The following is a 14,293-nucleotide window of genomic DNA, read 5'->3' on the forward strand; positions in this document are numbered from 1 at the left end:
GATTTAATTTAAAAATTTGTGTTAATGTTAGAATATTTTTAAGAAATAATATTATAGCTTAGTAAATCTATTAAAGACAGGTCAGTTATGGCACGTCAATGTGAGCTAATTTGGTGATAAATAGAAGACACGAGTTAGCATTCGTAGTTAAAATTTGGTGGTTAAACTCCGTGGTAATTACTTACTACAGTACATGGGGACACATCAAATGAACTAAAACTAAGATCAAGTTCTGTTATTGATAGAATAAGTCAAAAAGTAATTTCAAAATTTAATAGTAAATGAGTAATATGACATAATCTTCCTAGTTCAATAATTGTCAATTCAATCAATGAATGCAAACTATACAAAACATCAATAAAAGGAAATTAGTAAATGGTACGAAATTATCAATCATTTCAAAGTCTGAATCATCTTCAATCTGCCATTCCAGTTTCAGGGGCCACAACAGGAGACTCTGCTGGTCTGGAACTCAACTCGGACTCTTCGTTACTTGTAGATGCACAAACCGAGATATCGGGACCAAGACTTGATGTTTTTACTTGATCAGTAAAATTCGATTTAGCTGCTGAGGTTGGTGCTGTTCCACCACCAATGTTCCTATCTTTTTCCATCTTCTGCTGATTTTTCAGACTATCATGTCTTTTGCGCTGATCACAAACCAAACATCACCTTCCGTAGGTTGGTGCTATTCCACCACCAATGTTCCTATCTTTTTCCATCTTCTGCTGATTTTTCAGACTATCATGTCTTTTGCGCTGATCACAAACCAAATATCACCTTCCATTACAAAAGCATAAAAATAACATAGTTTATAAATCTAAAACACAATATGCCGAATTAGCATACAACAAATATCTAGACATAGTTATAGTATGAGATACCTTAGTGAAGATGTCAAGATGGCTGCTGATATTCTTTTCTGTATCATCGTCTACTGGCTCCTTTGGAATTCTACCAGGAAGATTAGGACAACTTTTGTTGTAGTGCCCTGTCACACCGCAGTTTGAGCACCTTCTCTGTTGCTTAAATTTTGAGTTTTTCTTGAGGGCTCCCTTACTCTTCACCACCAATGGGTCAACAATGTAGTCATCGTCTAAGTTACCGTTGCGTGAATTTTCACCTCGCTTTTGAAGTTTTCTAATTGTGTTGACAACAACATTCATTGCTTCGACAAAATCACTTGAGTTCTTACATGCAACATCCATCAACCTAGAACACTCAGCACCCAACACACCCAAACGACACTTTAGTACCTTATCAGAATCACTTGGATCATCGACGTTTGTCTTCATAAAGTCACTCTTGGCAATCTTCGTCCAACGCTTACACACTAAGCATTCTGGAATAACTTCAACGTGTTGGTGCTTTAGGCAGACAAATATGTGCATGCAGGGAATCCCTCTATTTTCGAACCACAGACACTCGCAACGAAGCATCTCCCTAACTCTGTCAAACTCAACCACATGATCAATCTCTGGCACTCCAAAAATGTTACACTTGAAGTATAGTTTTCCACTATCGTGAATTACCAACTCTGTATTCATTGCACAAGCACCCTCAATTTCCTTTCTGACCTCCCGGAACATGTTACGAGTGAAAGTCTTTGCAGCAAAATCTTCAAGTGTCGGCAAAGAAGTCACAAGTACTGGATCGGTATATTTACTATTGAACTCTGCGACTCTTTCATTGTTCCTGTAATGGCTAACCACGGTCTCCATGTTATTGATGAATTCAAGGGTATCTTTCTTTCTCACATATGCTTTTATTAGAGAGTTAATCCCTTCACACTGGGATGTTGTCCTGATTCGCCCAAAAAATTGGTCCCTCAAATATGCAAGAGCCTATAGATTCCTCAACTCATAGGTTTGGATGACCCAAGAGTTGCTTAATAAGTTATACCTGGCCACCATGTCTTCCCACATGACCTGAAACTCTACAACACTCACATTGGCATAAATCAATTTCTTGAAGTCATTTAGAAATCCACTGTTCTTAACCTTCTCGCATGCATTCCTATGTAAGTGCCATGCACATAGTCGATGTGTTGCATAAGGAAAGACCTGTTTAATTGCTTCTCTCATTGAAAGATCTCCGTCGGTGACAACTGCCGTAGGGTGTTTACTCCCCATTGCTTCCAAAAAAGTTTCCAAGAGCCACTTGTATGAACCAATATCCTCATTAACAAGAAGACCACAACCAAATATGACAGTCTGCCCATGATGATTGCTACCAGAAAATATCACAAGTGGTTTATTGTAGATATTCCTATTGTAAGTCGAATCAAATGTCAAGACATCCCCAAAGCACTCATAATCAATACGGCTAGTCCCATTAGCCCAGAACAAATTTTCCAATCGATTCTCATTACTTAATGTGTACTTGCCAAAGAAATAAGAATCATTCCCAACTTTACCTCTCAGGTAGCTTATTGCAGCATTTGCATCACCACCCTTCACCTTTTCCTTCCTATGTTGAGTAATGAGGTTGTACATATCTTTTTGGTTGAATGACAAGTTTGCATATCCACCTTTTTGAGCAGCCAAGTATCCCAAGATGTGACAGGTCCTGATGCCTATGTCGTGCAAATTCTTTCCCTGATCTTTATCCGATACACTGAATGTGCGAAACTCAGGCATCATGCTAACGTCGAGTGGATCAACTAATTCATGAGAGTGCTCTTCGTATAACGAAACAACCTTCCATTTCTGAATTTTTGTATCTAGTCTTGCACGAATTCTCGCCCGGCAACAACTTCGAGTTAGGGGTCGGTGGTCCCTGATTCTTTCGTCCTTTTCAACCTCTTCCTTTCTTGAGCCCGCCCGATTGCAAACAATTTGGCGTATAATTACGGAACCATCGCTATCGCGTCTGACTTCATCCAACCTCACAGCGAAACCGTGCATCATTGCATAAGTCTTGTAGAATCGATAAACAGCTTCCTCATCTGTAAACTAAAGTTGCATGATATCTTCTCGTGACAGCTCTGCTATTCTCTTATCTTGAGGTCTATCTTCATCAGCCTCTGAATCGTCGTCTAAAAAATCTAGATTGTCTCCTCTTAGGAACTCCTTATCGGAGTTTGTTCCAAAAAAAATCGCTATCCGACGGCTCCATCTCCCAAAAACGAACATACACCTACAATTTATAAAAAAAATAAACACAGGGATTCGTCCCATGGATAATATTGAGTTTGGGGTGTTGTCTCCCCTTGTCAGTTTGGGATCCTGCCCATGGTTATCATTGAGCTTGGGGTGTTAACTCCCCTATGTCAGCTTGGAATTCTTTTCATGGTTAATTTTACACTGTTATCAATCAGGACATGTCGGGCTGGCTACGTAACCGACAGTTGATATCAACAGCCATAGGGCAGGCATACATCATATGTATGTTGTCTGATTTACTTTCTTGTGAACTATATGGGATTGTCTACGTGATTATAATCTGCTATTTGTTATAATTATCATCTGTATTACTTGTGAACTACTTGTGTTTGCCTTGTTTTGCTTGTTTGTCTGTGAAACTCATAGGAGACAGAGGAACGGAGGGAAGGTGGGAAAGTTTAGTGTATAGGTTAAGTTTAGTTAGGTTGAGAACCTTTAGACGACCACCCATTTATGGCTTCTGTTTAGTAACTTAAACTTTATTTCTAAGTGTCAGCGTTCTAGGATTGCCTCTGGCATTCCCAGGACCTTATATCTTATGTGCGTGGCACCTTTACCATGCTAAAAATCTCTGGTTCTGATTTCATACTGTGTTGTTATTTTTCAGATACAGGTCGAGAGACACCTTGGTTGGCGTTTGGAGCTTTTGCAGCGAAGTGGTTTCCATTTGGGGTTTTCTTATTCTTTTGATATTTTGATATGTGTATATATGTATTAGACTCTCCTCCTATGTATATTACTACTTTGCTATTGTACCTCCTAGAGGTTTAATGGAGAACTAGGGTTTTTAAACATGTTTCGTTGGGCTTAAGGTTATATATTTGTATGTAAATATTTCTCCGGCCAGCCCTAGCTTTGCAAGCTGAGTTAGGAACTTGTTATTTTGTATCCTTGACTCCCTGCTATTACTTTCTATATATTTAGGTTTATGAACCTTAGTTTTCTTCGTACGCAAATTTTCCGTTCACGTGAGTGTTACGACTTTTGTTTTAAACTTTCCTTCACAGGCTCCTCGATCTAAATTCCTTTCAACTATTATTATTATTATATATTTATACATTTTTACTTTTAGAGTTCGTGATACCTTGCCACCTCAGCTTTATGACTTAAGCATAAGACTATGTGTGGTAGGGTCTTACATTATGGTATCAGAGCAGTTCGTTCCTGTAGAGCTTGGGGAATGGACTAACTATGCTTCTGAGCATACTCTAGCTGTGTGTACATGCTATTTAGGATTTCTGCTTGACATATATAGCATAAATATTCATGAGCATTACTTTTGGAGATTTGAAGCATTAGACTTTAGATATTAAGACTGATCACCTTAATATCAATTGTTCGGTGTGGACATGACCCCAAAGGGCGTCTCGTGGACGCGAGTGAGGTAATACGGCTTAATTTTGTGGATGCTGCTGTGCGAGCTACTGCTGAAAGGATGGAGCAAATGACCTAAGGATTGTGATGGAGAAGGTAATAGATTAGGTGGTGGAGAAAGACAAGGATTAGAACTCGTGCAGCTGGAGTAAAGGTCGATGACATTTAGTTAAAGAGATGAAGGGATTCAAGGAGTGATCTGGCAGAGTAGGAGCATGATTAAAATCTTAGTGGCTTATAATTAAACAAACGCTGCGGAAGCATGGTGAATTTGGTGGCTCTAGAATTATAGTGACGTGAGAAAGGAGTATTAGGATATAAAGGTGTCTTGAGGAATCGGCGTAGAATCAAGGAGTGAAAAGTGTGTGTGATTTAGGTCACAGCAGATTAAATTAAATTAAGAGATTGGAGAATTGATTAGTGTTTAAGATAGCTAAGAAGGACTTGAAGTTAATTTGACTTAGATGGAACTCTTGAAGGGTAAAAAGATTGCAGTCATTGAAAAAAGAACTAGACTAAGTTAAGAGTGAAACAAACGGATATAGTTAGGCTTGAATTTGATTAGGTCTTTTATGTTGTACCTGAGACTAGAGAGTGTGAATTTGTGTTTGAATTCATGTTGGAAGAATGACAAAATAAATGATAATAGGCCGGTTGGACATGAGAGAGCATATATGAAGATTTGAGAGCGAATTTTCGATGACGAAAATTTCTGTTAGGGGGTAGGATGTAAAACCCGTAGAAAATATAATTTTATAGTTTAAAAGAGTAGAGAAAATTAAAATAGGAATTTTGACACCAATTTTAAAAAAATCGACCCAAGATTGAGCCGAACGGACCGAATCAGACAAACCGGGTCCAAAATGGGCCCAAGGCCCAATTCAACCCAGCCATTTAATCAAAACCCAGCTTCCCTTCCTCCTTCCTCTACATTTCACGCTGGGAAACATTTTGGAGAAGGGAAGGAGAACTTAAAACCCTTGCTCTTGAATTTCAATCCAACGTAACTTTTGATCCGAAACTCCGATTGACGAGCCGTCAGCGGCCATGCGTTCGTCTCGGAATTCTCTATAAAATCCAATAACTAATTTGGACCGAATTGGATTCATGAACTTTATAGGTCTTGCACCAATTCTCTATGGGTAAGGTGTGTGTGTGTGTGTATATATATATATTGGAGCTTCAATTATGAGCTTTGAAACTTGGTAGAGGTTGGGTGATATTGCATTGATGATTTTGGACCTCTTGGGGCTGTGTTCGGTGCATTAGTGGGTTGCCTTGAGTAATACGTGGAAATCAGTCAAGGTATGATTTAGATTTCTCGTATTTAATATATAATGTTCTGTGAAAACTTAGGCAAGTGACCCTAAGATAGGAAATGAATTATGATTTTGTGTTGGTTGAGAATGATTATTATGTATGTGATTAGTGAGTTGTGGAGGTTGAGATGGGAGCTTGTATGTGTAATGTGTGTAATTTGATATGAGTATGATAGTTTGATGATGATTGATGTGGGTAATAAAGTTATGATGATTGATGATGATTTTGTTAGTTAATTGAGGAATTGTGTATGAGATTATGTAAAATTGAAGTATGGTTGATTCTAATAGGATCTGGGGATTATAATGTTGTAAATGATATGTTGTGGTGCTATTTATATAAGTGGAATGTAGGAATTAAGTTGGCTTTGATGAAAATAAAGGTTTATGAACTTTTGTGAAAAACTAATTTTTGGCCGAATTTTGACGAGTCATAACTTGGCTTTCGGACCTTCAAATTGTTTCAAACTTCTTTCATATGAAAATTGGGTCTGTGAGGTTTATGCCATTCAAAGAACGAATGAAAAATCTTTTAAAACAAAAAAGTTATGCGCGTCGAAAATCCGAAGGGCAAGGTTGAAATTCTGCAGCACTCAACATTTTTGCTAATATGCAGGTCTTACATATGCGACCACTGCACACGACGCGACCAATCTCTACGGGTTGGACATCTCGTGACCAACCATTTTTTATGGGGCCTGGATCCTTTAACTGTAGTTTGACTTCACTTGGGGTGCCAGAAAATCTCAACTGCCCCTACAAATTCACCCATTATTTTAAATATGGGATCACAACAACCCTCTAAACAAAGAAAAATAACCACCTATCACTATAGGTGAGGAGTTACAAAGTGAGGGCAAAATCCTCACCCCAATTGTATAAATATCTCATTACACACAGGTATTTCTCAACCCTAATTAATAAAACCTACTTAAAATCCTTGTTAAGTTAAGCATCTGAATCCTTTGTAGGTACCACATCTCATTCACCATCAAAGAGCTCGGGAGGCATTACCTCGCTGAGAAAGATGTCGAAATTCTCATCATAAGGACTCTGAACCTAACGTTCAGGCCCAAACCACCTCAGTTTCAGGTAATTCTCGAAACGGAAAATAACCGAATATTTTAACTTTAAAATTACAAGAAACCAGATGGACGCAAACTCCAAAAATAGCACTGGAATCAACAAAAGAAATAAAATTATAGTATGCTAAAACTGTATCGTTTTTGGAGTCTATATTCAAAAAAAGGTAGTTGTTGAGTTAAGAAATTAACTAAATTAATTAGTGATGACAAACATTATTTTTGAGTAAAATAAATAATTAGTGTTGAGTGTTAATAATGATATGTTGCTAATTATTTATTAAACATTGCAGGCCAAGACTTTGTCTAGCAGCCCAAAATGGAATAAAAATAAAACATCAAGGCTAATGGGCTGGTTAGTCAAGTAGAGCCCAAAAGAAACAAAGCCAAAGAAACCAACGGGCTGAATATGAAGAAAGCCAACCCAAGCCCGAGATGCTTACCCAAGTTGATCCCACCAAACTTCTCATACAAGATTGAAGTCTTCACTCTCTCTTATTGCTTCGGTCAGCAACAAAACAAAAGAAAGAGAGTTGTGTTCCTCCTGCTACTTTTATCAGAGAAGAAAGAAAGAGAAAGCTTAATCATAAAGCAAAGATCTAATCACCCATCAAGTTGAGTTAGAAATTAAAAGGTGATTTATTTCCATTTGCATGCAACTTACTTTCTTCACTTCATCTCAAATCTTCTGCTTTACCATTTTTGGATAAATGAAAAAAGTGTTCTTTGATCTTCACTGCTGTGCATCTACATTCATATATGTGTCTTGGGGACCAAGTTGTTTTTCAATGGCCAAGATCTGGGATTACCATTAAAAATGTTTGTTTCTACTGCTCTGTGTCTTCGGTCAAGCAAAAAAGAGACAGCTTGGAAATCCCTAATTTGGGATAAATGAAGAAAGCAATCTCTGTTTACCACTGCTGTACATCAATGGTCAAGATTGTTTCTTGGGGACCAAGAAGTATCTCAAGGGTTCAGATATGGGTTCACTATTGAAAATAATTTTCTTTGCTTCCCTGAGACTTTCGGTCATGAAAGAAGGTCAGACTCAAACTTCCAATTTGGGGATTAATTGGAAAAAAGGTAATGTGGTGTGTGAGTAAAGCACACAGCTCGAGGGTTGACCTCAGAGAGAGAAACTCAGCAACATGCAAGGAGATAAAAGAAGACTTTGTGCTCATTCAGAACCAAGGAGAGATAACCCAGTGTATTGAGGTTTTTGTTCTGTGAAGAAGTTCTCTGAAGAAGTTCCTCTACTTGGACAGTGCTTTCTTTCAAAGAAGCATTCCGCCAAAAATGAAGAACTGAATCAGAGACATGCAAATCTGGTTTATCACATAGCAAAGAGGCTGTTGATGTAGTCAATCTCCTTCATGTTTTACTGATTGTAATGTACTTTTCTAAGTTTATCTTTCTGTAATTTCTTGTGAGAAAAGGCATTGTGAGAAAGCTTAAGAAAAAGCCATGAGTGGAAAAAAGTTGAGAGAAACACTTGAGAGAAAAGCCTAGAGTTATTTTCTGATTTCTTTAGGTTGGTTAAGTGTCTTGTATCTTGTACCTGTAAGGTATCTCTTTCTTAGTTGGGTTAGCACTAAGAGTGATTAGTTAGGTATTAGCATAGCCAATGTCAAGTTAGGTTAGAACTTGAGTGTGAAAGGATTGGGTCAATCCTGTGAAATTGGTGTATGTAATACTGTTAACTATAGTGAAATTCTTCCATAGTTGTGGAGGAGACTGGATGTAGGTTGCATAGTACAAGGCAACCGAACAAGGATACATACTAGTGTTAGCTTTTTTCTTCTCTGCTGAGTTCTGCTTTCTGATATTCATGAGACAAAAATAAATTGTCTCATAAATTTTCACTACTGAGTTCAAACAGAACCTGAATTGAAAGTTTATTTTAAAAGAGTAATAACAGCAACTGAAAAGGAAGGCATAGATTCAACCCCCCTTCTCTAAGCCTACCACAACCTTCAGTAGTATAATCGAGCAAACTCAAAAGAGTAAGAAAAAAGTAACATAGAATGTAGTGTATAAGTATAAAAAATAAAGACAATTTTTACTGTACAAAAAATCTATATTTTTTAATGAAAGTCTGATTTAACTCTAAACATGAGTTGTATCGGAACTTATAGATAAAGATAAATGTTATAATTCTAACTAAAAAAATGATCATAATAGTAAATTATTAAATAATAAACGATAAAACCTAATTCTAGTTAAATAAAAACAACTTAAATTTAAAAAAATAACCAACTTGTATATGTTGGGTATATGAAAATGGTAAGATGACAAAATCTTATATTTGTGTAGTGGTTTCAAGGCACGATTAGATCGCTTTCTTTAGAGAGATATTTGTTCTCACACTTAGTTGTTATAAAGTTGATGACAATACTCTCCTAGGATACAATGAAACCTAAGAATTTCTTAATTAGCAATAGTAAGAAATTCTCAACTCTCTTGAACAAAGAAATTCTTTTAATGGTTGAGTAAATTGTACACTTAATACTTCTAATCTGAAATAGTGGATAAGGACTTATTTATACATATTGCACGTAGCAATTATGATTAGTTACGTATACAAATGGTTGTGTCTTTTTTATTGCCAATAAATACAATGTTTTGAACATACACAACTTAAGAGTTGTATCCCTTTAGCCAATAGGCACAATGTTTTGAACATACACAATCCTTAAAAGGTTGTGTCCCTTCAACCAAATAGTACTAAACAGTTAATAACCGTTTATTAATATTAATAATATTAATAATAATATCAATAATATTAATTAATAAAATTTGTAAATACCCTTCAGTATATTATGCAACAGCTTCCTTCAAATTGGATGGCGTTTAAACGAAGGTAAAAATCTAAGAGCATCAAGCAAGTAATTTTTACATCATTGATGATCAAATAAAATGATGATATATGTGTGGGAATAGGCAACATTGAGATGATCAATACTCTTGTCAGACTTACATGAATGTGTTATAGACGCTAGAGGTTCTCCATTAAAGTCATTGGAGCATAATGTGATCAAAGCTCTTGCCAAAGATATCTGTGTGCTTGAGGAGCGACCTTTAAAAGAGGCCAACGAACCATTATAAAAAGGGTGAAGATTTTCCTAAAAGACTCGGTATGCTGTAAATTTAGAAGCAACAATCATGACACTTGAGACTAATATGCAGTTCACTTTAGAGGAGTGCAACATACACCCTACAAGAAGGCCATAGCATGGGAGAACAACTATGTATTATAAAAATTCTGCTCTATTAAATCTATGTACAAAAAGCTGAAGTTGCAGGACAAGCCCGTCGCGGCCTTTGCTTGGTGGCCTTCATGGGAAATTCAAGCCAACACTAAGGATGAATCATGGAATGTATGGCTTTGAAGAGAGGGTACAAAACAGGGGAGCAATAAAGGTACAAATAAAATCTCTGTAGGTAACTAGAAAGGCTAGAAATTATGGAGAATCATAGACATATTCAGTGAGGAAGTAGGATATACATGATGATGTAACAGGAAATTTAGGATTTTATTAGCATTTTTGTTTTATATTTGTTTAAAAATTTTTAATTTTCCTGCAGATAGAATTAGATAGAGTAGGATTAAGAACTTTAGGATAGAACAGGGTTGAGTCTTAAAAAAGTTTTCAACCCACAGATAAGATTAAAATAAAGTTCAAACCCTACCCATCCCATTCTCGGTTCTAACTTAGTGTACTGTGTGGTACTTCTCTTCTAAATCATCTGGTCCAACAAAGCACAAAGCAATTTATCAATTAAAATCAACTTAAAAGCATTTTACTTGTAATACATATAATCGCTTATTAATTTACATTGTATTACTAACAAGGCTTAAAACTTGCCATGAAAAACCCATGGATGATGAATTCAATTCTCTGCTATCTGACCACAATCTTCTATAACAACCGGTTCAGATGTCTTCCCAGCATTTGAACCAACCTTCTCCATCTCCTTAACCACACTGTACCCATCAATAACTTTTCCAAACACAACATGCTTCCCATCAAGCCATTCAGTCTTGGCAGTACATATAAAAAACTGAGAACCATTTGTATGGGGCCCTGCATTTGCCATGGAAAGCATACCAGGTCCTGTATGCTTCAACTTGAAATTCTCATCGGCGAATTTAGAACCATAAATTGACTCTCCACCAGTCCCATTCCCTCTGGTAAAATCTCCACCCTGACACATAAACTGAGGAATAATTCGGTGAAACGAAGACCCTTTGTAGTGCAAAGGTTTCCCAGAGTTTCCAATCCCCTTCTCTCCGGTGCATAGAGCCCTGAAGTTTTCAGCTGTTTTTGGTGTTACATCAGCAAACAGCTCCATTACTATTCTCCCTGCTTTCATCCTTCCAATTGCAATGTCAAAGAAAACTTTTGGATTCGACATCTTTATCAGATTTGACCCAAGTTCCCTATCCAGGTAAATACAATGTTGTCACACACTATCATTGTACTGATAATCAAATCAATAGATAAATAAATTATAAAAGCCAATAGGTGAGAACCATATATCAAACTAGGTTAAATTACTTTGTCAGTCTCTATAATTTCAATAAAATTGAACTTAACTCCCTACAATTTAAAAGCTTCCAATTGAATCCCTACACTTCTTTTAATTTTGTAATTAGATCTTATCATGCCAAAAACACTTGGGTTATCAACATATTCCTCTTCAAATTGAAAATACCCACGCCTCCGGTCTAAGTACCTAAACCTTAGCATAAAGATCTAATTAAAAAATTCAAAATAGCACAGAGAACTAATTAAAAGCTTTTAAACCATATGAACTTAATTACAAATTTGTTAAAACAGAACAGCAGAGTAATTTAACCGTCAAACTATATATCAATTCTCGCTGTTGTTCTTCCAAAACTAAAACTAAAACTAGCTAACTTATGATGCAATATTTGCCCCAATGCAATAGAGCCTTTCCGATTTAATCATAGAAAGACACCGAAAGATATACATCGAGGAGGCAACGTTAGATGTAGCTTAGGTTTATGTTATGTGATGATGTCGTAACTAATCAACACAAGACCGTCCATAAGCACACTAACAATAATTAAAGAAATAAAAACCATAATACAATGGAAATCAATAAATAGAGAATGTTCATCATTCTGTGTAAAATCCTCAGAGCTATGAACAACAAGCAAGAGGATGTGAATGAAGATGAAATGAAATTTTGCACATGTTTTGAACTCACAGACTACGAAATAAAGCACTAGAGAGTCTTCGAAATGTGCAGAGATATACACAATAACATAGCAGAAAAGGTAAAAAGGAAGAAAAGAGTACCTTGGATTTGAAATGAATCTGAGCTTGAGAGTTGAGAGACAGTGGCGAAGAAAAGGCTTTAAATAAACGGTGGCAAGAGAGTTTAGGGTTTTTTTTGGGTCAGATCCAGGCCCAGAACCAAGGAAACGCGGGTCCAGACCCGGATTTCAAACTTCGTCCTCCTTCTCTACGCCGCTGCGTGTGTGCGTCGCGTCGCTCTAACACCTCCGAACTCCCAAGCAGACCTTTATCCACCGCGAACATGCCACCATCGCCCGCTTCACCCGCTAGGCCGGTTGTTTCTCGTGCTTGCATGGCCGTCGCGACCAATTGTCGGTCTTTCCTTTGCTTCGCTTCTCTGGTTCCATTGCAGCTTCCGTGACCACTTCCACACTGCCGTTCGCGTCGCCGTCCACCTCGCCATCTGCCTAGCTTTAAAATGGTTGTCCTCCGTTCCAATTAGGGGTGCACATGGGCCGGATGAAGCCGGGTTTGATGTGACCCAGACCCGGCCCGAAATATACATTGGGTCTATTTATTAAACCCGAACCCGGCCCTAGACCCGATGAAATTAATACACTTTCGGGCCACAATTATACCGGGTGAAAATTGGGTAAAAACCGGGTGAAAACCGGGTCATTAACATTACATTATGTTGAAACCTTCTTGTAAGCTAGCATGTAAAAATATCCAAATTTTTAAGACTCCAACCATTAGTTTTTTTTTTTTTTTTTGGTTTACCCAAACGGTATCCCCCAACCCGACAGGTTAAGGACTAATCCGTCGCGGATCTGAGCTCCATTTAAGGGTCTGCCGCTGGCCAATGGGTTGCTGCATGCACAAGGCGGGGTTCGAACTCCCGACACTTGCTTAAGCGGACGAGTGAGCTGACCACTCGACCAACCCAAGTTGGTTACCATTAGTTAACATAGTAAAATTCACTTAAAAAAATATAACAAGAACCAACCCTTCTTCAAAATTAAAGCATAACCACAATTAATATTAAAGCATAACCACAATCAATACTAATTGTCTAATAATACCAAATATTCAAACCAATACAAATAACACAATCTTATGTATTAGTCTAAAGTCTTATGCATTCTAAACATAAAACATTAACTTATAGTCTTATAATGACTAATAACACAAAATATTAAGGTTTACAATACTTAAATTCCACATAAGAATAGTCATGATCCATTACTAATAACACAAAATATTAATTGTGTATGATGACCGGGCCACCGGGCCGACTTCGGGTGACCCGAGCTATGGCTCGGGCCCGACCCAAAATAATGACCGAGTCTATTTTTGAGACCCGTACCCGACCCTAAACCCGATGAAATCACACCAATTTAGTCCCTAAAGTGTTCGGGACCGGGCCGGGCCGGGTCTGTGCACCCCTAGTTCCAATTGACTTCGCGCCGTCTTTCTCAACAAACACGTGGTCCGGCTGAGGGGTTTTAGGGTTAGGGTTTTGCATATTTTGTAGATTGGGGACTGGACTTCTTGAACCAGGGCTTTTCAAACAAAAACATTTTTGAGTAAAATGAAATTTGGGCGAGGTACAAACTTTGTATGGGTCAGACCAAAAATCTTTCATAGGTAACATTACTTATACACTTTATCACAAAAACAAATAAAAAATAATAATACTAAATAGATGGCACTCTATACTAATTTTTTTTTGCATTATATGTTTACATGAATTTATAAAAAAATTAACATTACTAAAATAAGAATAATAATATTCATTTCGTAAAAGAAAATGTCTCTTTATCTTTATGGGTGCTTATCACCTAGTTTTTTAACCATGAGGTTGGAGTTGGAATCTTACCACCTTTTTTTTTTTTCAAGATAAATCTTACCGCTTTGAATATGGTCAATTTTATTTATCTTCGTAGCCTTGTTGTACATTTAACTCTTTTTTATAACTAAATTTAATTAAGTTAGTCTAAATTTAACAAAAATTAATTTTATTATTGAGAACGTAAATATACACTCCAATTTTTGGTTACTAATGTAAATTTCATATCTTTTTTTTT

General features: G+C 36.9%; 2 protein-coding genes across 2 annotated transcripts; both read right to left on the reverse strand.

The window, feature by feature from the left end:
* Positions 1-668: 668 nt before the first annotated feature.
* LOC112756817 (protein FAR1-RELATED SEQUENCE 5-like) lies at positions 669-2,909 on the reverse strand. The gene is made up of 3 exons (XM_025805433.1): positions 1,903-2,909; positions 885-1,803; positions 669-758 (listed from the first exon to the last, which is right to left on the reverse strand). Exons 1-3 carry the CDS (start codon positions 2,907-2,909, stop codon positions 669-671), a joined length of 2,016 nt encoding a protein of 671 aa, XP_025661218.1.
* Positions 2,910-10,687: 7,778 nt separating this feature from the next.
* On the reverse strand, positions 10,688-12,872 carry LOC112758353 (peptidyl-prolyl cis-trans isomerase CYP19-3). Its single transcript, XM_025807002.3, has 2 exons — positions 12,267-12,872; positions 10,688-11,380 (listed from the first exon to the last, which is right to left on the reverse strand). Exon 2 carries the CDS (start codon positions 11,353-11,355, stop codon positions 10,831-10,833), a length of 525 nt encoding a protein of 174 aa, XP_025662787.1. The 5' UTR covers positions 11,356-11,380; positions 12,267-12,872; the 3' UTR covers positions 10,688-10,830.
* Positions 12,873-14,293: the final 1,421 nt, after the last annotated feature.

The sequence above is a fragment of the Arachis hypogaea genome, chromosome 16 (assembly GCF_003086295.3).
Source record: "Arachis hypogaea cultivar Tifrunner chromosome 16, arahy.Tifrunner.gnm2.J5K5, whole genome shotgun sequence".
NCBI lineage: Eukaryota > Viridiplantae > Streptophyta > Magnoliopsida > Fabales > Fabaceae > Arachis > Arachis hypogaea.